The sequence below is a fragment of the Acanthochromis polyacanthus genome, chromosome 23 (genome assembly GCF_021347895.1).
Source record: "Acanthochromis polyacanthus isolate Apoly-LR-REF ecotype Palm Island chromosome 23, KAUST_Apoly_ChrSc, whole genome shotgun sequence".
NCBI lineage: Eukaryota > Metazoa > Chordata > Actinopteri > Pomacentridae > Acanthochromis > Acanthochromis polyacanthus.
In genome coordinates, this window is record NC_067135.1 from 20,808,376 (window position 1) to 20,836,355 (window position 27,980).

The 27,980-nt window shown below is 40.3% G+C and overlaps 1 protein-coding gene across 2 annotated transcripts in view; it reads left to right on the plus strand.

Annotated features, from left to right (window-relative positions):
* The window catches only part of adam19a (ADAM metallopeptidase domain 19a), a 273,169-nt gene that overhangs the window by 182,690 nt on the left and 62,499 nt on the right, over positions 1–27,980 (plus strand). The window contains exons 6-13 of one of the 2 annotated variants that reach the window (XM_051943831.1): positions 81–264; positions 2,705–2,770; positions 3,384–3,455; positions 3,728–3,894; positions 8,060–8,144; positions 21,459–21,601; positions 22,228–22,405; positions 25,501–25,590. In XM_051943831.1, the coding sequence (XP_051799791.1) occupies positions 81–264; positions 2,705–2,770; positions 3,384–3,455; positions 3,728–3,894; positions 8,060–8,144; positions 21,459–21,601; positions 22,228–22,405; positions 25,501–25,590 (985 nt within the window). The remainder of the gene's footprint in view (positions 1–80; positions 265–2,704; positions 2,771–3,383; positions 3,456–3,727; positions 3,895–8,059; positions 8,145–21,458; positions 21,602–22,227; positions 22,406–25,500; positions 25,591–27,980) is intronic. The other variant, XM_051943832.1, reaches the window with a different exon arrangement.

Genomic DNA, 27,980 nt, shown 5'->3' on the forward strand with positions numbered 1-27,980 from the left:
GCTTTTGTTCTTTCGTCATGCCTCTTTCAATTTCAGTAGCAATATGTCTCTCATTCTCTTTTTTTTTCTCTTCCACACAGAGGCCTGATATCCTTGAATTCTAGTGACACCTACTACCTGGAGCCAATCAGCGGTGTGGATCCTGCCCACCACTCACTGTTGAGTGCTAAAGAACTGCCAATTGAAGGTGGAAACTGTGGCCACGACCATCACTCCACACAATTCAACCATATCTCCAACCTGCTCAGACCATTTCATTCAAGGGTGAGTCTCCCAGGCACTAATGACTTTCTTTTGATCTAAAACAAAGTTAGACTATATTATGTTGGTTTTCGTTCAATACTTGTTGTGTGGCAGGACGCGTTCTTTAAGACCCTTCTCTGTTGTAGAGGGACAAGGCTCAGTTTTGCCGAAGAGCTCCTCCACATTGGTGATAAAAATGGAGGCATTGTTGAAATTGGTGATGTCCTGCCAACTATATATAAAGTCTCTTGGTATATCTGCATGTTCTTGGTAGTGCTAACAAGCTGACTAAGAAAATGTGTGTCAAGAAAAACCTGTGCAGTTGAACACAAAATAATCAATGAAATGGATATTGAGAAAATATCATCAAAATCACGGTATTGCCTCAAAACACACACAACACAAGACCAGGATGAGACGAGAGTGAATTTTTCCGAGAAGAAATATTTTTTTAAAAACTTACTCATCCACTCCTGTGACACCCTCTAATCTCCATGTCATCGTTTGCTTGCAATGGGACCACTCAAGCTTTGTGTTGTTGTCAGAGAAACCGAATTTCATACAAACAGAAATAGTTATGATTCATGAACTACCTCTAATGTAAAAGACTGAGTCATAGTTGTCATTTAGTTATCCATTTAGAATATTTGACTCTGCAGCACTAATGGTCTTTATCATCTGCAAAAACAATATTGAATAGGTCTCTGTGCCCTTTTAGGAGCAGAATTATTCTGGTAAAACCTGGAAATGGAGGGAATTGTGGTTTTGATTCATCTTTTCATGGCTATGAGTTAGTTTCTGTGCCAGTACAGAGAAGAATTAAACTAGTCCGACTGGCTCATCTGCAGTTACAGATAATAAAAAGGCTTGCCAGTGGGCCACTCTGCTGTCATCTGTTGACATGGCAGTAACAAATTTTCAGTATTTGATTTTTCTTGTTATGTTTATGCCTATATCTATCTATCTATCTATCTATCTATCTATCTATCTATCTATCTATCTATCTATCTATCTATCTATCTATCTATCTATCTATCTATCTATCTATCTATCTATCTATCTATCTATCTATCTATCTATCTATCTATCTATCTATCTATCTGTCTATCTGTCTATCTATCTGTCTATCTATCTGTCACTTTAAACTGGTTTCATATTTTTTTCACATCTCATATGCTAAGTCCCTCTTACATCTCCGCCAGGGCATCATCCTTTCCCCCTGTTTCTTTATCTTCCTTCCTCCTGCATCATACCCCTTGGCTCTCCACAGCCACCCATTAATCCTGGGTTGTTATGCAGAAATGCCAGCCACAGCAGACCTGAGGTTTCAAGGCTTTTGCCACTATTTGCGTCTCAAATAAATAATGTGTGAATGCATTAGTGTCGATATGTGTGTGTGCTTAACTCTACAGGCTGCAATCACAGCTGATTCTTTGCCATTGGTGACTACATCCCCCGACCTCCCTTCGTACGCAAATCAATGAATTTTAATTACAGCAGAACCTTTTTCTAATGCTTGTTTTCCAGCATTAGGAAGGTGGAAAGTTAATGATGAATGGTTATAAGGAATCATAAAGCTTTGTAAACACAACAGGAGGAATGTCTGGGAGACCAGTCATGCATATTAGACATTTCACTTGTTTATGTACCTCTTTGCAATGAGGTGAAGTTCCTGGTTCAGTTGAGTAGCTTTATAGTGACACCAGCACCTCATATAATTTTTAAATTCCGCAATTTCACATTTAATTTTTCCTGCCATGCGACAAAAACATAGGGAAGCAAATTCCACTGGGGAAAATGGAGATTACATAAAATGCAACCCTACTGACTTCATATACCTGTTTTGCAGTTTAAACTACAAACCTTATTTTTCAACCTAACCGATTCCATACTGACTGCTCTCTGCCAGTGTAAAGCAGAATAATATAGTACAGTGTGCACTCATAGACCCCAACATTACAACCACCTGATTAATATGCTTTTGGTCTCCGGTTGGCCATCAAACCAGCTTTTACCCCTCAAGGCCTAGACTATACAAAACCTCTGATGGTGCTCTGCTTTATCAGATCCCAAGACATTTGAAGCAGATCCTTTATTCTTGGAAGTTGTCAGTTGGATCGGATTGTTTCAGAACATCTTGCAGCACCCTCTACAATACCCTCACTAGTGCCTCTGTCAACGATGTCACCCAGCCATATCTATTTGGCCCTCATCAAAGTCAGATCTTTACCATGGCACCTTTTTCCCTCGTTACTGAGCTTGACTGAGTTGAGTATTGTCTACAAACTAATACATCTAGATCTTGACATGTGCCATTGTTATGAGATTATTAATGTTATTCACTTTATCTCAGCATGCTCAGATTATTTTTGCTTATTGTCGTACAGTACGGCATACCAAATAAATACAATTGTTGCCCTGTTAATAAACACTCTCATCTTCCCTGTATCTTTACTGTCAGGTCAAGAGGAACATCTGGGGTACAACTAAGTATATGGAATTGTACATTGTGGCTGACAACACACTGGTAAGATGACTCTCCGCCTATCCTACTCATTCCTCAGCAGAATATTCCTGTGCAGACTCACACACAATTGTCCATTGACGTCAGACAGCCATGAACTGACACACTGTGATGGAAACATTGTCCACTTCTTAAACAATTATCCAATTTTCGCTAATGGCGCTCTTTCATACTGACAGTTTTGAGTGAACATAATAGTCATACTATGGCAAGAGCATGTGGAGACAGGCCAGAAAGATGTCTGCTTAATGAAGGAGTGGATGCGAGTGGAATCTTAAAGTGAATGGGCGTTTAAATAGATAGTATGCTGTGTCATTGGAATGCTATATCTGAATAAAAGTCCACTTTGGGTTCTCTATGTTGCATTAATGGCAGGGTAACACAACATGTTTACCAGTAAGAAGAGTCGGGCCTGTTCATCCATAACTGGTATAACTATGATGATGGACAGAGGTCGAAATAATGAGCTGGGACTACTTGGGGTTCTCGTGTTGTTTTCATGAGTCGTTAGTCTTGGCAGGGAACATTAAAATGGATAAATTCTGGCAATTATTAATTTCTCTGAATGCAGACCTCGTTCATGCCACTAACATCCTCTATTTTCAATGTCCTGCAGTTTAAACGGCAGAATAAAGACTATGAAAAGACTAAGGCAAGGATAATGGAAATTGCCAATTATGTGGATAAGGTAAGGCTGATGGGTTACTCTGCTACTGGCTGTTGTTCTCCAGAGAACAAACAGTTCCATTCAACAATCGAGTGCTCACCAATATCTATTGCTGTATGGTGTCTCATCTGGATTTAATCAATAGTGTTATTCAACAGCTTTTTATGGGAGATAGGGTAGAAATTGTCTTGTGTAACCAGACTGTATTATGGAAGGATTAAGGACCAATGTGAGTGTGTGCATGCCGGTACATATTTACATGTTTGTTGAGGTTTTTTTGTGTCTGTGTTTAGTTTTATAGGGCACTGAACATCCGTGTGCCTCTGATTGGTCTGGAAGTTTGGACTGACAGAGATCAGTGTATCATTACAGAGGAGCCAAATGCCACTCTCTGGTCTTTTCTCCAGTGGAGACAGAAGCTAAAATCTCGCAAGAAACATGACAACGCCCAGCTGCTAACGTAAGAAACACAGTCACACCTAAGCTACAGCAGCTATATAGCAAAGGAGGAGAATGTGAGGAGTCTTCAGTTAATGTTTACACTGGATCAGTGAGATCTGTCAGAAGCAGTTTTGCCACATTCGCAGCCAGAAACTCAAGCAGTGGAACACCATAGGTACTGGAATTTGAAATGAAAATAGACTTTTACATTTGTGGTTTGGTCCATTTAGTCTTATTTGTAATAAAAATCAATAGGAATGATGCTGTTGCTTTATACTTCAGTTCATACACTTTCAGGTGGTCTTTGTTTCGGTTGTTTAGTCAGTACCAGAGACCAGCTACCAGTGTCCACAGAGTAACTTGCAGGCAGTCACATGCGAGACATGCAAAGTTAAGGGAGCGTCACATGTTATGACTAATGAGATGACTATGAATGTGACTTGTGTGTTATAGCTGCTCAGTTGGACCAAATCTGTTCCAGTCCAGGTCATTGTGTCTGTTCTAGTGTGGATCAGCTGTTGTTACACATAACATCGTATAGTGTGTACCATCTAAAGACTGTAATCTTCGGTCTTCTATTTAGTGATGCCAATCATATTACTTATATGGAAAACATAGCAATAATTAAAATAGCTTTACGTGAAGTAGAAGCAGTCTTGATGTATGTTTTGTCAAGGCTTCATTGGCTCCAGCTGTAGATGTGCACATAAACAGTATAATGTGTAAAGTGCAAGTGAAAAGTTAGCCATCATGATGCAAGGGTATACAGCTCTATTAATAAATACTGAAGTGCTTCCACCAGACAGACAGGGCTGAAAAGAATGTGTGGTAACTGGATGTTATAAGCTGTTTACACAGGCAGCAGTATGTTTCAGTCCATATTTTTATAAAATACTGAGTAATTACTTAGGTTTGCACTTGATACAGTGAGAGACTCTATCAAGTTCCCTTTACATCCAGGAAAGCACATTATTTGAAAAGTGACTGCAAAGAATGTTTTCATAAGAAAATGTATCAAATTATAATGTGAAATTAGTTATAGTGACACATTTACAGGAAATTATAATCAGAATCTCTGCTCCCCTCAACTTTATTAATCACTGCAAGCATTTGGATCTGCTCTTACAGCTCTCATAGCGCTGTCATGGAGGAGATCAAAAACAGAGCTAAAAGGAGCGAGAATACAGGATATTCATCAGAAGGACAAAAATCACTTCCAGTGATGACAACTCATTGTGTAAATAAGCAACTGTTTACCAATTTAAAGGGGGATTCTATGCCAGTGTGTTTACACAGCTTCCTTCTTCCAGTCTTAAGTGGCCCAAAAATAAGTAAGTTCTCAGGATCACGTTTAATATGTTTTTTTTATTAACATTTAAAATCCTGTACAGTTTACACCCACACTTACTTGGCACAAGCACATCTCTGCACAGCTCTGCCAGTATTGTAACACTGGCAGAGCTGTGTATTGTACCATTATACAAACAAAACAGGGAGCACATCATAAGAAAACAACATCATAGCACTACCAGAGCTTCAAATTCCACAGGGAGCTGAAGTGCAAAACTATGCTGGCCTTCACTGTGATCAGCATGTAGACATGCATATGGTGTGAGAGGAAAAGAGAGAAACTAGATGGTATCCTACATATGGAATCTCAGTTAAACTAGATTAATTTCAACAGCAATAAATATGTACATTTTTACACTGAGGAAATATCATTCTATACATATATATATATATTAATCTAGACATGATATCAGAGCCGGCAGTTTGATAATTTTGGGACTGCCAGGTGGGATTTGGAGAAATGACAGCAAGTAATAGCAAACACGGTGTTGTGTCAATACACACTATGCTAACGTAGCTGTGATTATCTATTGTATTATTTATTATGGAATGGTAGCAGTCATTTTACTTACATCAGAAACTAATGTGTAGTAATTTGTTTTATGGGGCCTTCTATACCTGTTTACAGAGTTCAACAAGACCAAAAGGAGGAGAAAGGGGCACAGTGCATGAACAACTCAGTGACAGAAGCAGAGAGGGTTAGGAACACGGATAGTTTCCTGAGTTCTGTATTTTCAATCCAGAAGCTGACAGGCTGAACTTTTTGCCACCTATATAAACACAATTTGACAAAACACTGTGAAGAAAACTGTGTGATATAAAGTTTTTAAAAAGGCAGACTATGTGACAGGCTTCCAGACTGACTACCAGCTGCTACTGCAAAGTGTGCTGTGGTAGTCAGAGAAAGCAACTCCCTAATGTGACCATTATGTGGTGCAATTCAATCACTTTCTGCCACTGTGGGCTACAATGCATGTAAAAAAAAAAGTATGATTTCCATGAATCCGTAAATCTAAATTCACTACAAAATCTTATCAGCAAGTTACTCTCGCAATATGATTGCACAGCAGAACCATGGCTGAACGGATCCTGTATTTAGGGAGGATGGCAGCTGCTGCTACAGCTGTCACCACCAGCTGCTGAAATTACATTCCTGTCTGTGACTGTAAATGCAGTTGTGCTCTTCAAGTCTGATTTTGCTGTGAAAAGGCTATGTTGACAGCATAGGCAATGTGTTGGACTAAGCCTGTGTTCACTTTAGCATGTCCACGGTGATGCACCTGAAAGAAAATAACATTGGCAAATGTCCCTCTGAGTGTATTTACCTGTTTACAAAGAGTCGAAATCTGTTGAAGAGCAGCACAGACATCTTGCCTCTCCAACTCATTATTATCATGGTTGCAATGTCAGCTAAGAAAAACAACTTACATTAATGAGCCAAAACTTTCTGGCCACAAAGAGGCGGTCCAGTACAAAAACCAATATCCAGCCTCAGTCCAGTGTCGTCCTGCTTTTTCTGGTCACCTGTACTGTGCTGTGTTTATTGCAGCGACAATTTATATTTAATTGTTCTTATTCAAATATTCTTCAGTCTCACTTTGTCTGACGACTGAATGAGGAAGGAATAGTGATTTAATTGATGGGAGTAAATGTTACACACTAACCTGCTGTTTATCTGCGCAAACTTTCTTTTCTATTCTTTTAAAGTTTGGTTGAACTTACATATAAATAAAAGATACAGATTTATTAGGCTTCATATCGGAGTACTCTGAGTTGTCAGACAAATGTTATACTCTTCTAGTGCAGCAAAAGGTTGTGTGTTGTTACAGAATTAGTCAAAATTTTAGATTCTCCCATTCAAATAGATGCAAAGGACCAAATAAAGGCCAAAAAAATTTGGACTACTTCTGCTCAAGACATCAAAACACATATGGAAGTATGTAGTGAATTACAAAAAGTTCTTCTGAAAAAACTGAAAAAAAAAGTTCCACTCAGATGATAAAATCACCTAATAAGGTGAACATCCCTGTATAAAAATGGCTCATTAAACACAGCGTCTGAAACTACAAAGGTGTCTCTGATGTTTCTGACACATTTGGGGAGAACATTCTCTGCTAAAAATATCGATCAGTCATCCGTCTTTTGAATGTTCACTTCAGGAGAAACTAACAGCTACATCAGCTGCTTTACATCTTGTTCAGAGTGAGAACCTGCACACTCTTGGCCCTCCTGATGTTAATGCATGGCTTGATAATCCATGTTGTGCCTCAACTAATAAGAAAGCTGATTAACTCCACATCCTTCCACCAACTTCCCATCTCCTAATGAGCCTCTGCATGACTCTAATGACACACACCCCTGGCTTTGGGTCAAATAATTACATTTTTGTTAGTGTATAAATTGACAAATGATTAGTGAAACAGGGATTTTATTAAGCAGATGATTTTGCCTCAGTTGGCTGTAATTGGGCTGACCAGCTCAGCAAGCTGGCAGTAGAGGCACACACACACTCACACAGCACACATTCATCTATAAGCAGTAAATTTTTGGCCCCTCATGCTCTGTAATTAGTTGTGCTAATACCACAGGACCTGTTTTGTTTCGTCAGACAGGGCTTGATTCTGTTTTTGGATGCTAAGTGACAACTGCCAGGAGACAACATGGTGGATTGAGGTTCCTTGCATGCCCTCTCCCACATCTGACAGGCTTATCATGTCTGCCGCTGTGCAATGCTGTTGCATCTGCAATCAGTGGGCATCCGTTGTGGAGCCCATAAGTGAACAGAGAGGAGAGTAAGGTTAAGTGATTCTTCCTTGTGTGTGTGTGTGTGATAGGGGTGTGATTTTCAAGGGGACAACTATCGGAATGGCACCGCTGGAGGGGATGTGCAGCCTGGAAAACTCTGGAGGCATCAATGTGGTAAGTGGTAATACATTTCTCTTCTCCTCAGTTCTTCTCCTGGCTCTGTTTTTCCTTCCTTTTTCTCCCTCAATCTTTTTTCTCAGCTTGAATCCATCATCTATTGATTGTGTGTGTGTGTTTTGACGGGTGAAGAGACTCCTACAAAATATGGACTTGTAATTATTATTTCCACATCTTGCATTAGCTGCACAGTGGGTAGTGGTTAGCACTTTTCGCCTTGCAACAAGAAGGTCCCCGGTTCAAATCCCAGTCTGGGCCTTGGATCTTTCTGCATGGAGTTTGCATGTTCTTCCTGTGCATGCGTGGGTTTTCTTCGGGTACTCCGGCTTCCTCCCACAGTCCAAAAATATGCTGAGGTTAATTGATTACTCTAAATTGTCTGTAGGTGTGAATGTGAGCGTGATTGTTTGTCTGTATATGTAGCCCTGCGACAGACTGGCGACCTGCCTTTACCCGAGTCAGCTGAGATAGGCTCCAGCACCCCCCGCGACCCTAATGAGGATAAAGTGGTGTATAGAGAATGGATGGATTGACATCTTGCATTAGGTTTCAAGATTCAGTTAATTGATTAGGCTTAAGGGTGACAGCTAAGGGCATGCAGGTGAAAGGTTAAAGCTACACTAATCAATATTATATTATGTCATTGTTTAACTCATTGTCATCAACCTGGTGTCCAACAGCAGCAGGCAGCTGTTTTCCGTTAAGACGCTCTGATAAATACAATGCACACTCCCTGCTCAGCACCAAACTAAGAGACACAGTTAGAGAATAGGTGGGGAGCATAGTGAAGCATTTAGGAGCTAAAGAGCCAGATAATCTTCTCAGGAGTTGGTGGAGACTAAACTAGAGCTAAAAGGAAAGAAACTTTTATTGTCAGGTGGACATGTCGGGTAAACCGCTGAAGAGATTATATTGCACTCGTTAAATAAAAGGGGCACCACCCCGGTTATCCAAGGAAATTATTAATTTATGCAGAATCTCGAGGAGATTCCTGTTGAAATACAGTCTGATATATGAAAGTCTAGAATTCTCGGTTGAAATCGACCTCAGTTTTCACACACAGAAACGCACAAGACAATGGGTTGGTCTAAGTGAAAACATTTATTCACTATTCTACCAAAACAATACAGGTGAGCTTTGTACAGTGAGAAATGTGACGTGTGTGTACATGCATGAATACGTGTGTGTACATGCGTGAATACGTATGTGTGCGTGTGCGTGTGCGTGTGCGTGTGCATGGTCGTGCGTGCGTGCGTGCGTGCGTGCGTGCGTGTGTGTGTGAGAGAGAGAGAGCTTGTGTGTGGGTGTGTAGATCAGATTCAAATCAGCAATGAAATGATAATTTGGACTACGACCGATTCGTAAAAGAATAAACGGAGTGGCTGAATTTACGTAATCAAGTGATTAATGACATCAACCCAAATCAGGAACAGAGAAAGCTAAGCTGGTCTTACTTATTTGTAGAACTGTCAAACAGAATCTCCGCCTGGCCGGGACGTGCGGGCTGGTGACGTCTTTACAGCATGCCTGGACTTTGTTGTTTCCAGAGCATCGTATGATCTTCATGGCAACACACTGACGTCCTGCCGTGGGAGCTCGGTTCGGCACAAGTGGATCTGGGCCAGCAGATCTCTGAGGTGTTGAGTGATGAGCAGAGCCAGTGTCCGGGATTGATGAAAAAGTCACTTGATTCAAATGACAGCTCTCGTTCTAGTTTAGCCGGTTTTAGCCGGGTGATGGATGTTGACTGGAGAGCCGCCACAAAATTTAGAAAAAAACGAAAACTGGTTCGAATTACTTCTTGTCAAAAATTAGGGATCAAAGAAAAACATAAGTTCAGGCTTGCGTTGAAAGTGAGCAAAATGTCTATCTTCAATTACAAAAATGTCCAGAACGAATTGGTGAAAGAGACCAAACTCTGGAATAAAGGAACTTCAGAAGATACACACGTGGACAAAATTGTTGGTACCCCTCAGTTAAAGAAGGAAAAACCCACAATTCTCACTGAAATCACTTGAAACTCACAAAAGTAACAATAAATAAAAATTTATTGAAAATTAAATAATCAAAATCAGTCATCACTTTTGAATTGTTGATTAACATAATTTAAAAAAAAAAACAAACTAATGAAATAGGGCTGGACAAAAATGATGGTACCCATAACTTAATATTTTGTTGCACAACCTTTTGAGGCAATCACTGCAATTCAACGATTTCTGTATTTGTCAATGAGCGTTCTGCAGCTGTCAACAGGTATTTTGGCCCACTCCTCATGAGCAAACAGCTCCAGTTGTCTCAGGTTTGATGGGTGTCTTCTCCAAATGGCATGTTTCAGCTCCTTCCACATATGTTGAATGGGATTCAGATCTGGGCTCATAGAAGGCCACTTTAGAATAGTCCAACGCTTTTCTCTCAGCCATTCTTGGGTGTTTTTGGCTGTGTGTTTTGGATCGTTGTCCTGTTGGAAGACCCATGACCTGCGACTGAGACCAAGCTTTCTGACACTAGGCAGCACATTTCTCTCCAGAATGCCTTGATAGTCTTCAGATTTCATCGTACCTTGCACACTTTCAAGACACCCTGTGCCAGATGCAGCAAAGCAGCCCCAAAACATTACTGAGCCTCCTCCATGTTTCACCGTAGGGACAGTGTTCTTTTCTTCGTATGCTTGGTTTTTGAGTCTATGAACATAGAGTTGATGTGCCTTACCAAAAAGCTCCAGTTTGGTCTCATCTGTCCAAAGGACATTCTCCCAGAAGCTTTGTGGCTTGTCAACATGCATTTTTGCAAATTCCAGTCTCGCCTTTTTATGAGTTTTTTTCAGCAGTGGTGTCCTCCTTGGTCGTCTCCCATGAAGTCCACTTTGGCTCAAACAACGACGAATGGTGCGATCTGACACTGATGTACCTTGGCCTTGGAGTTCACCTTTAATTTCTTTGGAGGTTGCTCTGGGCTCTTTGGATACAATTCCAACGATCCGTCTCTTCAATTTGTCATCAATTTTCCTCTTGCGGCCACGTCCAGGGAGGTTGGCTACTGTCCCGTGGGTCTTGAACTTCTGAATAATATGAGCCACTGTTGTCACAGGAACTTCAAGCTGTTTAGAGATGGTCTTATAGCCTTTACCTTTAAGATGTTTGTCTATAATTTTTTTTCGGATGTCCTGGGACAATTCTCTCCTTCGCTTTCTGTTGTCCATGTTCAGTGTGGTACACACCTTTTCACCAAACAGCAGGGTGACTACTTGTCTCCCTTTAAATAGGCAGACTGACTGATTATGAGTTTGGAAACACCTGTGATGTCAATTAAATGACACACCTGAGTTAATCATGTCACTCTGGTCAAATAGTTTTCAATCTTTTATAGAGGTACCATCATTTTTGTCCAGGCCTGTTTCATTAGTTTGTTTTTTAAAATAATTATGTTAATCAACAATTCAAAAGTAATGGCTGTTTTTGATTATTTAATTTTCAATAAATTTTTATTTATTGTTACTTTTGTGAGTTTCAAGTGATTTCAGTGAGAATTGTGGGTTTTTCCTTCTTTAACTGAGGGGTACCAACAATTTTGTCCACGTGTGTAAAGAAAAGAGCGCGTCTTAGAGAAGAAGCTTGAGATTCTCATCCTGTTACAACGGCGCGGTGTTTAGAACCCAAAAAGCAGGCACTCAGGCAGATAAATTAAAGAGGATTTAATTAAGAAAACACAACATAAAACTCTCCACGTGGGAGGCACAGGAGCTAAACAGAACGGGGGCTAAAGTAAGGGCGACGGCTCAACGGCCATGGTGGGGCCTAATCTAACTGACAGGGGACTGACTCACGTTTTGGTCCAGTGATGGTCGGGAGAAGAGGCGGGGACGGAGCTGAGGAGAGCCGGTGGTGGGGTTGTGGCAGGGACACCGGGGTAGGAAGAACCAGAGCAGATGGGGGGAGTCCGGAGCGGAGGGGAGACGGAGCGGGTGCGGGATTCCAAGACGGGAGAGCAGACGAGGGATTTCCAGGGTCAAAGGGGAGACGAAGCAGACGAGGGATTCCAGGGCAGGTGGAGAGCTGAGCTCAAGCGGACTGGTGTGGTCTTGGCAGGGGAAACGCCAGCAATGGTCCAGCAGAGAGCAGAGGGGAGAGTCAGGCTTTATCTGCCAGTGATTACTGATTTGGTCCAGCTGCGCTCCTCCGCAGCCGTTCTTAATTACCCAGAGCGCAGCACGGGAGAGGGAGGGGCCATGACACATCCGGTGTTTTCGGAGCAGCTCAGGAGGGGAAAGAGAGGAAGAGAGAGAGCAGAGGCGTTGTCCGGGCTTTATCTGGCCAGGAGACCTCTGGGCGGAGGAAGGAACTTTCGCGCGATTTTTTCTAGTAACCTGATCACTCTCCTTTGTCTTCAGGGGAGAGGGGAATTGATGTTGGTTAAGAATGAACTAAAATACATGATATTAAATGCGCAAACGCGATCTGTTTATTCATCACCATAATCCCGTCAACCAAAAGTGAACACATGCCTGATTATACAGGCTAACAAATACGTGAGTTATTTAATTCAATAAAACTATATGTGAATGTGCTCTGGATACTAAAAATACATGTCGTGGTGAAGATATGATTTCATGTCATACATAGGGTAATGAATAGCACAAGTTTCACCTTTTCCAACCTGAATAACACAAGAATTCACAATTAATAATTGGGATTCACCCCGACATTATTGTGTTCTCTGCCGTCGGTAGGGGGCACTGTGGGACTGTGGAAGAAATTGGATTAAACAAGACATTTAATAACTTGGGTTCTATAAGAGGTAGAGGTGTCAACTTTGGAAGTAATGAACAACAACATCTCACTCCAACTTTGGTAATCATGAAAACACATAATACATTTCAGAAATATGAGTTTTGAGGATGTTCTCTTTCAGTTTAAAGTTTGTACCAGTCTCCAACCAGTTCTCCAGGAGGGTCGTAAAATTTTACGACTCTCCTTATCAGATCCTGCAAGGGAAGCAAAATGGCATTCCTAAGGGGGGAGAAAGGGGTTTTAGCATGAATAAGGTGTTGATCAAAGTCGAAGTGAGAGACATTCTCTGTTGCTTTCCAAGGTGTCAAAGTTCTGCAGGGAACTCCATCCCTCTGCAGGAGGTCTGGGTGTCCTTTGCTGCAAAGGGGTAGGAACAAAGAAATACATGTGTCCCCATGTCTCCAGAAACCGGGGGTTGTTGTGGCAAGAGTCAGATGTCAGATGTCAGATGTCAGTTGCTATAATTCAATTATGGCATAATGGTGTTTTTCTGTAGGGAGAGGAGAGAGTTCTGGACCTGTCCAATGTCCAAAATGACAGTTTGATGTGGGTCCTAGACCCCCATCCTAAGAGAGTGTGTTCTTATCTGAGTTGTCATCTCCTCTGGAATTCCAAAGACCAAGATGTTCCCTACAGACACAAACACGACTTTAAATGGAAGCTTCTCTCTGATTGCTGGATGTGTAAATACAGAATACAACAGAAGTGATCAGAGGGACACATAGACACTGAGACTTTTCCATTAACCTTGTGATAGATGAGAATAGCACCTGTACCCATGGTAACTGTAGAAAAAGATAGCAAAAGTTGTCGCATCAACATTCTTAGCAGATGTAAAAATGAATAATGTCACTGAGAAATATTGACTTAGATGTCTTTCATTTTTAACCCTCTGAACTCATGGTTTTTGTTTCTGTTCAATTTTCGTCTTGCTTTTTCGCCACATTATAAATGATGCACTTTTATGGAAAAGGCTCGGTCATTGTTAGAAGTCAAAAGATTTCAGAACATTTTTTTCAAGTGCCCACAGGTGTTTGTTTTGTACAGTTTTGCCAAATGGTCACTGTTGGCTGCACCTGAGTCCTACATGGCTTCACTCTTGCACTGAGAAGTGCAGATTGTCTTTTACAGAACTAGAGCAGATAGTTTATTACTTGTGAGTTTCAAAATTTTCCTGACGGAGTGGCATGTCACAGACGACAGATGACGAGGACCACTGGAAAGTTAAAATGTTCACAACTGTCTCTGATTTTACATGATTTTTTTTGACAATACCAGACCTTCACACCCACTAGAGCAGGGATGGGGAATGTCCGGCCTCCGGGCCGTATACAGCCCACGAAACCATTTCAAATGGCCCGCAATGCAATACAATTTTTATATTTTATATCTTCATTTATAAGATCCCTGGTTCGAATCCCGGGGGTGGGCCTAGGATCTTTCTGCATGGAGTTTGCATGTTCTCCCTGAGCATGCGTGGGTTTCCTCCGGGTACTCCGGCTTCCTCCCACAGTCCAAAAATATGCTGAGGTTAATTGATTACCCTAAATTGCCCGTAGGTGTGAATGCGAGTGTGATTGTTCGTCTATGTATGTGGCCCTGCGACGGACTGGCGACCTGTCCAGGGTGTCCCCTGCCTTCGCCCGAGTCAGCTGGGATAGGCTCCAGCACCCCCCGCGACCCTAGTGAGGACAAAGCGGTATATAGAGGATGGATGGATGGATGGATCTTCATTTATGCATATATGAATAAATAAAAAATTTGGGGTGGAAAAATTGCCAGGCATTAGTTTTCTGAGAAAAAACAGACGTGTCGGAGTCAACGTCAGGGTCAGTGAATACAACATGCAATGTACGTGTCAAAACCAGCTTCGAGTAGCATCATCATCACTGCCAGCTGACATCAGACGCCTTGCTAAAGAAAAACAGTTCCAGCCATCGCATTAGGTGAGTCTACAAATGCAGCAATCATGAGGCTTAGTAACACACTAGTTATAGACTTTCTTCGTCTTTTTTTTCATCACTTGTTATGTGTTCATAATAGTATGGCCCTTGGAGGACTTTATAAAAATTGAAATGGCCCTTGATATAAAAAAGGTTCCCCACCCCTGCACTAGAGGGTTTTGATGTTCAGAAAATGAACGTATTCTTTGTCAGCTTACAACACATCATTTACACATTAGACAGTGGACATTGCTCTTTTTACGGAATTTATGTACCAGTATGTTTTTTGCGTTTGCTGAGTGAACTGTAGATACAGACAACAGGTGTTTCAGAAATGCTCAGACCAGCCTGTCTGCCACTAACAGCTACTTCGTCAAAGACCCTGAGAGTACATTTTTTACAAACATGTAATTACAGTTTTTCTCCATTGACAAGACACTGTTCCTGAAAAATAGCACACATTTCCCAAAACATTGCACACTGTTTTTTTAATTAGGACACAATTTGAACACTTGTGTCAAAAGTGCACTTTATTGTCAAAATTTAACTTTGCTTTCAAAATTAGGACACACAAAACAAAAGTAGGACACTGCACTGCTAAATACAACACACCCTTCTCTCACTGTGTTTTCACATGAAGTGTATAAAGATGATACAGTCCTCAAAAAGGACAACTTCAACACAAATGCATCCTATAAATGAATCAGAGGGGGCCATTGCAGTGCCCGACTGTACATTACAAAATAAAAATAATGTTAGACAAAAAATACAGCTCTGTATTGTACACAGTACAGTATGCAAATATTTACACCACCACATCTGCATCAGTTCTTTCAGCCTGGTCAGGTCACATGATCTCATCAACATCACAAGCTGTGTTTTCTCTGGCCAGGCAACGTAGAAAGAAAGACCTAGTATGTGTGATCCAGCCCTGACATGCATCAGCAGAAGCATCACAACATGCCAAGACCATTGATTGCAAGAGCTTTTCCCAAAGTATGGCTGCCGTTCTTACACCTTCCACCTCCATGTAGAGAAGAATTCTTCTATAGGATTCAGAAAAGGAGAATACGGTGGCAGAAAAACCACAATAACTTGAGGGTTCATATTGAACCATTCCATCCAGCCATCAATAGTCCTCTATGAAAACTAACATTGTCTGAGATGTATTCATGTGGCCTATCATCAGAATCCAACTGAAAAACTCTCTGGAACAAACACACACAAAACAAAGAAAATGTCAGTCATGTACACTTTCTGTGATTTTACTAGCACTTGTGAACCAGAATTATGCATTAGATTTTTTACAATATTCTCAGAACATTTCTGACTGCTTGTATTGTTCCAGTATAGACATGCCAATGAAGTGACAAACAAAATTTACATACCATAAAAATAAACCACAATAAACCTGAAACCATTTACTTTATGTACCATCCTTATCATCTGCTGACCTTAACAACAGATTGAACAGCTAATTCTTTTTCCCAGCAGATTTTATAGTGTGCAGTTCATTGGCAAAAGTGTTTTCAGTTTTGACCTGTTGTGTCCCAGTTATGACAGCAGTGTCGTAACATTGTCCCAATTCTGCTTCCTAGTGTTCACTTTTTGAAAAAGTGTGCTATGACTGAAAAGTGTGTTTATATGAGCAAAAAACATGTTCAGACTGTAAGACTAGACTGTGACCCGTATCTGCAAGATTTTGCCTACTGCATGATTGCCGCACGATTGACTAGTTGAACTCTGTAACTTACTTGGGTTCCTGCAGAATGATTTTATAACCTACTTTGACTAGTAAAATCCACTCAAACATCCTGAATTTGCTGTTTATAAGAAGCATCTGCTGATGTGAACTGTGCCTCAAAAAATTATTTCTGAAGACTGACCATCGATCACCTGTAGGTTTGTATAAAGCTGGAATGTAAGAGTTTCTATAAGTTATTCGTCAGTTAATAGTTTAACAAACTGTAAGTAAATTGAGGTGATTGAGTTTTGTGGTTGCTCTCCCTAGGTGTGAGTGCTGAGCTAAGATGACTTAGTATAATTGAGAATGATTGATGGGCTAAAAAAGAAACCCATCATCCTAACATCTCTGTTTGCAGCCTACCATATGTAAATCATGTTGCACTTAGCACCTGAAGATCAGATCAAATTATATGAGCAATTTGTGCGGAAAAACCTGATAACTTCATAGTCTATGAAAACTTTATCTTTCCACCATATGTCTTTGTTACAAGCCGAGCTGTTGCATCCAGTTCTTTGTTACACTCAGACATCAGACGGATGTCAATCTACTAATCTCACGAAAGCACATATGCAAGTTGTCAAAATGGCAGACTATTCTTTAAGCAGATATACATAGATAAAAAGGAAACATGCAAGGTTGTTTTTGTATTGCCTAGTTTCAAGATTGCTGTGACTGTTTGAAAAAAACAAGGTCATTTTTTTAGTAGATGTTTGGGATATCAGTATGACAGCCATGCAGTACACTTTTCACACATGATTCCTGACAGCCCTTGCTGAAAAATAGATTAAATATCTTACCACGACAAGTCAAGATCAGTTACACTGAGACACGTTTGATTATCCAAAGCAATTGCTACTTGACAAGAAGATTCCTCAATGAAAACCATTTTAATCATTCTTAAATACTTCTTCAGTTGTATATATCCTGTTTATACTACACTAAAGGCACTACACATGCTTAGGATCAGCACAGTATATAGCTACACTAAGCAGATCTTCAGGACCTTTTCTAAAATGTCTCGGCTACACTCAAATCTTTCCTGGTGACAGCTTTAAAATGTCCACTCTGTAGCAGCATTCAGCCTTTTCAACTGTATGCCTCCACATATGAGTGCAGCAGAGGACCAAATGGCCAGAGAGATCGATAGCTTTTCCAAGCTTGATTAGCTTCTAATAGGGTCTTAGCTGTCCTGTGGGCAGAAGCAGCCTGAAGAATCCAAATGTCCTGTGGCTGTCAAGCACAGTCCCAACAAGCACGCATGCACACACACACACACACACGCACGCATGCATTACCTCTGTGGCTCAGCTCTCAGAGCAATAAATAGCTTGTGAAGGATTTCACTGCAGAACATCAGCATTTCCAGACAGTTAACACAGCCCCTTTTTATACAGTATGCATAATTCAGGAGCAGAGCTAAGAGTGAATGACAGCTTTCATCGGATCAAAGAGGAGTTAAATACATACGAGAACTGTCACTTCAGTGTGTGTTCATGCAGCTTTATCCCTGTGAATTTGACTTTTTTACCTTTGAAACTGGGACACTGGCTGCTTCGTACTTCTTTGGGAGTTTACCTTCAAGTTTAAATCCTCTAACCACTTCAAACATTTGTACTGATTATGTATATAGTGTATTTATTTTAGTTTGGATTTGTCGTTTAACAAAACCTTAAATGCTTATCAACCCATTGTTAACTACGGTAGTCCGGTACTCTGGTATGTCCATCAATGATTATTGAACTATTTCAATAACCACTGGATGGACTGTCAGGAAAAATTTAGCATAGTCATTGATGTTGTGCATAGGGCTGGACAATATTTCAATATCAATATATACCGCGGTATATTTTTATTCAATAACGGTGATATGAGTTTTAAACACATTTTCGATATTTCGATATAGTACATTAGAGTTTGTAATTACAGCATTTCACATGCCGTTCAAGCAAGCAAAGCCCCACTGCGGAAAGCTACAAAATGAGTGCCCATGACCGTAATGTAAACGTGACTGAACAAGCTACCACAAGCGAAGAAAAAGCTGACGAAATAGTTGATAAGAGAGGAAAAACTAATTTGGTGGTGTGGAAGTGGTTCGGCTATCGAAAATCCGATAAACTTCAGGTTTCAGTGTGCTGCAAAATATGCCGGAGAGTCGTGCCAACTAGCAGCGGGAACACATCGAACCTGTTCCACCATCTGAAGCATTTCCACTCGATAGAGTATGCCGAGAGTCAGAAGATAAAGCACCATAAAAATTTGAGCCAACCCGTACCTGAAGCATCACCCCCAGCAGCAGCGACAGCGGAGTCAAAAGAGAAGCCCATGCAGCAAACGCAGATTGCCGTTTTCATGCCTTATGACAAGAACTCCAAACGCCATAAAGACATAAAATGGTAAATGGTTGTATTTATATAGCGCTTTTATCCAAAGCGCTTTACATGATATGTCACATTTACACATTCACACACTGATGGCAGAAGCTGCCATGCAAGGCACTAACTACAACCCACCAGGAGCAATTAGGGGTTAGGTGTCTTGCTCAGGGACACCTCGACATGAGCACGACGGGCCAAGGATCGAACCAGCAACCTTCCAGTTACAAGACGGCCACTCTACCCACTGAGCCATGCCGCCCCATAACCAAGGCCATCGCAAACTTCTTGGCTAAAGACATGATGCCGTTTACTACAGTGGAAAACGTGGGCTTTAGGAAAATGATGTCAGTCCTCGACCACAGATACGAGCTCCCCGGACATAAATATTTTTCACGCACAGCCATACCTGCACTTTACGGTGAAGTGAGAGAGAGGGTGGAGGAGCAGCTGAAGAAGTCCATCACGAAATTTGCGACCACAGCTGACCTGTGGTCAAGCAGAACCTCCGAGCCTTACTTGAGCCTGACGGTTCATTTTATTGACCAAGATTGGAAGATTGTCAGCTTATGCCTCCAGATGGTCTATTTTCCCGAGGATCACACCGGCGAAGCTGTTGCAGCCGGACTTAAAGATGCGCTTGCGTCCTGGGGACTCAGTGAGGATCAGCAGGTCTGCATCACCACAGATAGCGGGACCAATATCATCAAAGCCGCTGAATTGAACTCCTGGACAAGACTGCAGTGCTTCGGGCACCGACTAAACTCTGGGCCAGGAGAATTTGTGTTTGTCGCTCACTCTTTTTTGTGCGTATTGCAGCAGTTCTGAGCACTTTTTTTTCCCTGGTTGAAGCACCTTTGTTTGAATCTATAACAATGGCATAACTGTATTGTAGTTTAAAGTTAAAGCTATTTGTATTGAAAAAGGTGAGACTTTTGTGTTTATTTGACAGTGATTTCAAATTTCTTAAATAAAAAGGTGAACATTAATTTTTTGTAGTTTTTATTTCTAAAATTTTACACTGGAGGTGCGTCCTGTCAAAATAATGTGCATTCTTAACAGTTTTTCTGAGGCTTTTATATTACTTATATCGATATCGGAATTATATCGTATCGACCGAAATTAAGAGCTATATCGTGATAAAAGTTTTAGCCATATCGTCCAGCCCTAGTTGTGCAGCACTTTAGTTTATAAACAAATGCATGGAAAATTATTGAAATTTCAGTTAGCTTCAGCTGTAATTTGTTGTTAGTGCAAAGTAGCAAATGTTAGCAAGCTAATGTACAACACTAAAACAATGAACACTGTTATCATTGGTTCTTGTTGTACCTTTAACTCCAAGCTCTTAACAGGGGAGACAGACAGACGGACAGACAGACACTTCATTAATCCAGAGGGAAATTCAAGCAGAACCAGTGGGTGGCCACAGCCATCACAGACAACTACCAGTAGAGCAGCCCATTAGAGAGCTACACACATAACTATACAACTGGAGTACCATCCATGAACTGCTTGTTCTACTTTCTACTATTTTTCTGGCAAATATTGTGGAGGAAAATGTGTGTGTGTGTGTGTGTGTGTGTGTGTGTGTGTGTGTGTGTGTGTGTGTGTGTGTGTGTGTGTGTGTGTGTGTGTGTGTGTGTGTGTGTGTGTGTGCCCATGTTTTTGCTATATTGTGGGGACCAAATGTCCCCACAACTGTACCGAAAACTGTCACTTGTGTGGACCTCATTTTGGTCCCCACAAGTTTAAACAGTGTTTTCTTGGTTATGTTGTTGTTACTGAAAAAAGTAAAAGCGCAGAAATGTTTCTTTAGGGTTAGCCATTGTTTTGGTTAGGGTTTGGTTAAGGTAAGGGTTAGGGGTTAGATATGAATGGGAGTCAATGGTAAGTCCCAACGGGAATGGCAATCCAGACATGTGTGTGTGTCTCTGTGTGTGTGTGTGTTTCCTTGAAGAGCTTATTGGTGCAAAATATAGAAACTGATACAGTGACGGACAGTGTTACAGTTCTTTGAAAATTACTTCTTCCATTTTGAGTTGTATAGAATACAGGTAAAATGCTGTTTGTTCAGTTCTGTCACATTTCAGTTGTCCATGAGCTGTTAGCGGTTATGTCAAAGAAACAGTTCACCTCGAAGCTTTTCAATCCTCATTGTTTCAGACCCAAACAGGTCAAATTCCAATTAAATTGTTGACTAAACTTACAGTACTTTTAGTTATATGGCATAATTTTTATGATGTTATGTTGGTACTTTGTCACTCTGAAGGGTCTGAGTAGTTCCTCTATCACTGCCAGCTCATATACTGTATGCCCTAGCTGACATAAACACCAGGCTCTTACCTAAAATCCCTCTAAACATGCAGTTTACATTGACCCACCATACCTGTCAGTGTCAACATGTTGTTGTCAGAGTTATCTGAATCACATAATTGACACCAACACCTGTATTTTACCTACAGGATCACTCAGAGCTTTCCATTGGTGCAGCAGCCACCATGGCCCACGAGATTGGCCACAACTTCGGCATGAGCCATGACCATGACGGCTGCTGTGTGGAGGCCACTGCTGAGCAGGGAGGCTGCGTGATGGCTGCTGCCACTGGGTGAGCCTCAGGCATTGCATCAGGCTACAGCACAAACCTGCTTTCACTGAGATGTTGACGCTAACATCTTGACATATGAATAACAATTCCATCAGCTAAAAAGGGAAACAAATTACATTTTAATGTGGCTGCCTCAACAAATCCTTTTGCCACTTGAGAGTTTTGATTTCCCTTAAACATAAAAACACCCAACTTTTCTCCTTTTTTCATCGTAACAATAATTGATTTTTAATCAGTGAGGTTGCATTTCCCATGTTGTTCTTGACAGAATTGCTAAGAAATCAAATGAAACAAATCAAATTCCCTTACTTGTTCTCCTACAATCCCACAAACCATAAAAAAACATTTTACAAAAACAAGGCAAAAAAACAGCAGTCTGTATGTTATGGCTGCAACTAACATTTCTTTTAATCAACACAATGTAACCAAAAATGATTTTGTCCCAAAATACAGATGATGGAACAAAGTTTTGACATTATACTAATGACTCAAACAATGATCAGTCTAGTTGCAGATTAATTTTATGTTAACTGACTGATTAATCAATGAGTGGTTGCAGCTCTAATGCTTATTTTATATTTGCAAATTTTGCTTCACAAAAATGAAATACAAGTGTCCCTGTCCAGGCACCCATTCCCTCGAGTCTTCAGTCGCTGCAGTAAACGTGACCTCGACAGCTACTTCCAGAAAGGAGGAGGCATGTGTCTTTACAATATGCCCAACATGAAGGACCTCGTGGGGGGCAAGAAGTGCGGCAATGGCTTTGTGGAGGATGGAGAAGAGTGTGACTGTGGAGAACCTGATGTGAGCACCTTTGTTCATATTAGTTTGAATTACCCCAACTACAAGTAGAAAAACTAGTATTTCAGCTGTACATAGTAAAACTAGCATTTCCTGACTCGCATTCTGTTAACACACAGATGTGAGACTGATGTTAATCTTGTGATCTTTTATGATTTTATTCTGTTATTTTAAAAAGGAGCCATTTTTTTCTCTTTCTTCTCATTTCTGTCTCTGGCAGAAAGAGGCCCACTATTGTATGTTGCTGCCACCACCATGCTTCAGTGTAGGGGGGAAATTAATCCAGTGATGAGGAGTATCTGCTTCTTGCCAGACATAGGGCTTGGAGTTCTGCTCAAGGAGCTGTTTTTGTCTGACAACTCCAGAGAATATTTTTCTGTGTACTCTCAGAGTCCTTTAAATGCAGCTTGGTAACTTCAAACAGGCTAGTTTGAAGTTACCAAGCTACTGTCTAGCAATCTAACGAAAAAGGCTTTTTCCAATGTCCATGCCTCAATTACTCAGTCAAATGGCTGGCTGTGCTCCTGCTCTAATGGCTCAAAAGATTGCTTGCACCCCCAAGGTTTTATTTTTTCAAACTTTTGCAAAAAACTGTCTAAGATTATGTTTCACTTAGGGCTGTCAAAGTTAACGCATTAATTCAGATTAATCCATCATCATGATTATTCTGATTAAGAATTTAATGCAATTAACCCATTTGCAAAATGGCTCAAAATCCATGAAACGTCTCTGGCAATGCATTTCGGGCAGTTTGTCCAAGTAGACTTACCATCGTGCATGCAGCCGCACATACGCAAATGGGTAGTTGACCCAGTAGTGGCAGCTCAAAGTCACATTGATTAAAAAAATCTACCATAAAAGAAAAAAGCTTTAGTAAATGCAACAAACAGATAGGGAATATATGTCATATTGGACAAAGTAGACAGAAGCAGCCATAGAATTACAGTATCAAGTAAAATAATAATTAAATTTTTTTTTGTTTGTTTAAATGTCTTTGCTGGAGTATGCAGCTGTTTTTACTCATTTCCTTGAAGTTTTGCCTTCTATAACTGGTCGTCAGTGTATCCTCGTCATTCATGCGCTCTGCATCACAATTGTGCAACACAGCTGAAAGATTGCTGAAATTTTCTTCAAATTGGGATAAAGTGTTTGCGCTCAATAAAGCCAGAGGTTAAGTAAACCTCCTTTGATTCAAGCAGCAAATTGAAACAGAGGAAGCAAATTGGTAGCTGACAGCAGCAGCAGCGCTGACAAGGACTGTTTGTTATGACTCCCACTCAGAGTAGAGCTGACAGTCAGGCAGGACTGCTGACAGGCCACCTGTTCGTAGCATTGCAAATGAGAGGAGCTACAGAATGCTGCTTAATGGTCTCACCTTGACAAACATATGGGTGTGACGTTCGAGATTGCAAACTCAATCCCCCTCTTCTTGTTTTTTGAGAAGTTAGAATGCTTTCAAAAAGTGTTTTACAACTTTCACCATTTAACCGTAAAACTAGACGGTTTTATTTTGAAAATCTAGTTAAGACTGTTGTACAGAAAATGTGTGTGGAAAGAGAGAAGAACATTTTAGTCATATAATTCAAGCAACACTGGCTCAGTCTTGCTGTTCAAATGAACATCACTCTACAAACAAGTTAGTGATTTTGTTGTTGTGTTCACCCATAATCCCCTCTTCGTTCTTTCCTGCTGGTATAATTGGCTTTTCTTTCTTTTGTTTGAGTCAACTCCCACATTTGTTTTTAGCATAACTGTTGTTATGCTCAGGGCACCATAGCAAGAGGAGGTGTTGTTTTTTTTTGTTTTGTTTTTTTTGTCTATGCCATATGACACAAGAGCAGCAGCAAAGTCACATTGCTTTTTTTTTCTATCAATATGTGTGCACACACACCACTTGAGAGACAGAGAGGGAGTAAGGAAAAAACACAGCCACTACCTAGAGCTCGAGGCTTAGGGCATGACATGGGGTCCTGCATGTTTGCTGTGAATAGGGCCCTGACTGTTGCAGAGAATGCATAGCCCTGACGTGAAGCGCATCGGTGGAAATTTGATGATATGGGGTTACATGAGTGTAAAAGGTGATGGTGAGATGACATTTATAAAGGGCACCATACATGCCTGTGAAATTACCAAATAGTGGCTGACCAGATGGCTCTCAGTTTGCAAAAGTTTGCAGAAGACAAAACTAAAAATCTCCTCAGAAACTCATTCAACACTGGTATCTTCCATGTAAAGGAAGCTAATGTATGCCATCAGAAATAGAGTTGGATATATGAAGTATTAAAAAAAGAAAGATTTAGATGTCATTTGTGAAAGGTGTACTACTTTTGTCACATTGACCTACTGTGGGGCCTGTATTTTTAAGATAGGGAATTTAAGTGGTTTACATTTTTACTTATTTGCAGATACCCTACTGTAAAACTAACAAGTAATGCAGTTACTGTAAAGTGATACAGTTTGGAATCATTTGAAATTTTAGTGATATTGCACAGAGGTGGACTTGCTCCTGTTGTATGCTGTATGCTTCATACTTGTAACGGACAGATGGCCTTTTAGTCTACATTAAAGACTTATCAGTGTTTAAAACTCCAGACCTGACTTTAATTTGCCTTCATTAATAATTAAGTGAGCCACTGTGGTAATGATCCTTTATTAATGCCTGACCAACTTTTATACATGCTGACATGATATTCATCCCTATTTACTGATTTTTTTCAAAAGATTTTTTGTTGCATTTCCAAAGTTTATTATTTATTAATGGCCTACTAGCATGTGAAACTACTGAACACAGCTTGCTAAGAAGGTGATAAACTCTTCACCATTTTCACAGTAATGACTTAAGTTATTTAATGACTCAAAAGGCTGAGAGATTTTTCACAAACCAAATGCTTTTCTTGCAAATGGTGCTTTATTTGTACAGCGATATAATCAAATAACAGTGATTTTTTTTTTTAAAACACTGATTACAAAGCACAAACTCTTACTAAAGGCTGATTATTAGAAATGACCTTTTGACACATACATGTTGAAGAACAGGTGAGCTAAGGTGGACAGGGATTGGGCTTGTGGGTATTAAATGTGTGTGTTTGACTGTGCAGGAATGCACCAATGACTGCTGCAATGCCAATAATTGTACCTTGAAGGAGGAGGCTCAGTGCGCCCATGGAGTGTGTTGCGAGGGCTGTAAAGTAAGAAACACACTCTCTCTCTCTCTCTCTCTCTGTCTCTCTCTCTCTCAAACACACACACTCACACACAAAACTCATCATGTGCAGGCTGAGTGGCGTAGGAGGGAGCTCATCTCGTTTGCAGTAGTAGCTTGGTATCATTAGTTCACTGTCAGTCATCATGTCAGTGTGTTGACATACTGTACCCACAGCATGTCAGCTTCCATCACAGTGCAGCTCGTTGCCTTCACATCACACCAGCACTTCTCATCTCTGCTCTCGTGTCACTGTTCAAATTCAGATTCTGACATCCCATTGTAATACACAGAACTATGAAACCAAATTCTACTAAGCTTTAATCTGACAGAAGAGACAAAACACTTGAAGATAGCAATAACTTATGCATTGTCTGCAGAAAAAGAGCTTTTTACCTCTCATTCATTCTCTGTTCTTCTCATTTTCAGTTCTGTATCTTTTAAATAGAAATGTTTCCTCTACAAGCTGTATACTGTATGGCATATATTAATATATTCATACACGCTACACTTAAGGGCAATAATAATTTGTTTAAAAGAAAAATAAAACTGCATGTCAGTTTTTTTCTTGAGTTGTCTTCTTCATCCACCCATCCATTATCTATACACCACTTGACCCTCATTAGGGGTCGTGGGGGAGCTGGAGCTTATCCCAGCTGACTTAGGGGGAAGGCAGGGGACACCCTGGACAGGTCGCCAGTCCATCACAGGGCTACATATACTGTACAGACATATACAATCATACTCACATTCACACCTATGGGTGATTTAGAATCATCTATTAACCTCAGCATATTTTTGGACTGTGGAAGGAAGCCGGAGTACCCAGAGTAAACCCACGCATGCACAGGGAGAACATGCAAACTCCATGCAGAAAGATCATGGGAAGAAAGATCCAGGATGCAAACCTGGGATCTTCTCACTGCAAGGCGAAAATGCTAACTGCTACGCCACTGTGCAGCCCTTGTCTCTGTCATATTTTTCACATTTTAATCAGCATATTTTACTTAATATCAGTTTTGATTCCTTTCAAAATTACCCCTTAAGCCGCTCTAAATAATGCTAAATTGTAAGCAGTGGGTAACATGACTGTAATGACAAAGGTGTGGGCCCAAACAGCCGACAGAGTTATTGATTAGCTAGTAAAATTAGAAGAGCATTTAATGGCTAAAGACAAAGAGGCTGGTGGACACCAAAAATGAAGTAAAAGGAGAACGTTGGCTCAAAAAAAACCTGAAATAAATGCTAGTGTTGCACTATATCTGTTAAAGTGTGCATATGCAGCTGTGTATGTTATGTCCCTCTGTACATCCACAAGCTTTAAAGAAGTAGTTCAAGAGTTTTCACTGGTACATAACCTTAAATCCTTTAATTTAAAAAAAAAAATCTGTCATTTGATGTGATTTCTGATATTTCTGCTGTCTTCAAGTGGCCAAAAATAATCACTGCAACTTTAACACAATGATAACGAATGCCCTGTATTTCTACTGTCCATGACAACGAAAATATACACTGAATTTAATTCTAAATGCAAAAGATGTGAAATTTAGCCATCTTTACACCCAACATTTTTGAGCTGTTTGACAAAACTTTAAACAGTTGTCTTAAATACACCTTTGTAATTAACGATCATGAAGGAATACTGTGTTTATATTTTTGTTCAGTACAGAAGATTCTTTGGATAGTAGGCTATGAACTTAACAGTGTTGTATCTAAGGAAAACAGAGACATAATCAGTTACATAATCAGTCTACTGGGTGGTTTTACCTCTTCCCATATGATACAAACACAGGTTGTAATTAATAAATTAAAAATGTAGTGTATCGAGTCTGTCTTGTTTTCTCCAAGTGGCCTGGAAATCTCTTATGCAGCTTTAAGTTGATTTTTGTGAAAACATTTATTGGTATGTTTTTTCTACCTATGCCTGCAATACTGCACTTCAATTTTTCTATCGTAGGTCTTTTAAGGCGTGCACATTTTACATGTCCTTTAAAATATTTATGTATATTTTCAATTCAATTTAAAATTTAGCTCTTCAGAATTGAGCAAAGTTTGCTAGTTTGCAAAATTGTAACCATCAACTGACCTTGAAATGTCTAGTACAGCAGGTGGATTTATTCCCCAACTTAAATACACTATAATCAATTATATACTATATTATCCTCTGCTCATATGTTGCTGCTTCTGCTTACTGTTCAAATCATCATTTTCACCCCATTTTCTTCGGCTAATGGCCAGATTAGTCTGCTGTAGATCCCTAGGGTAAAAATGAGCCAATGGGCCCTTTGTGATGCCCCTTGCAATTTGCAAAAATAGAAGACATCAGGATACAATACTTTCGCACAGTGCTTTATTGCTCAGTTAAATGGATGATCA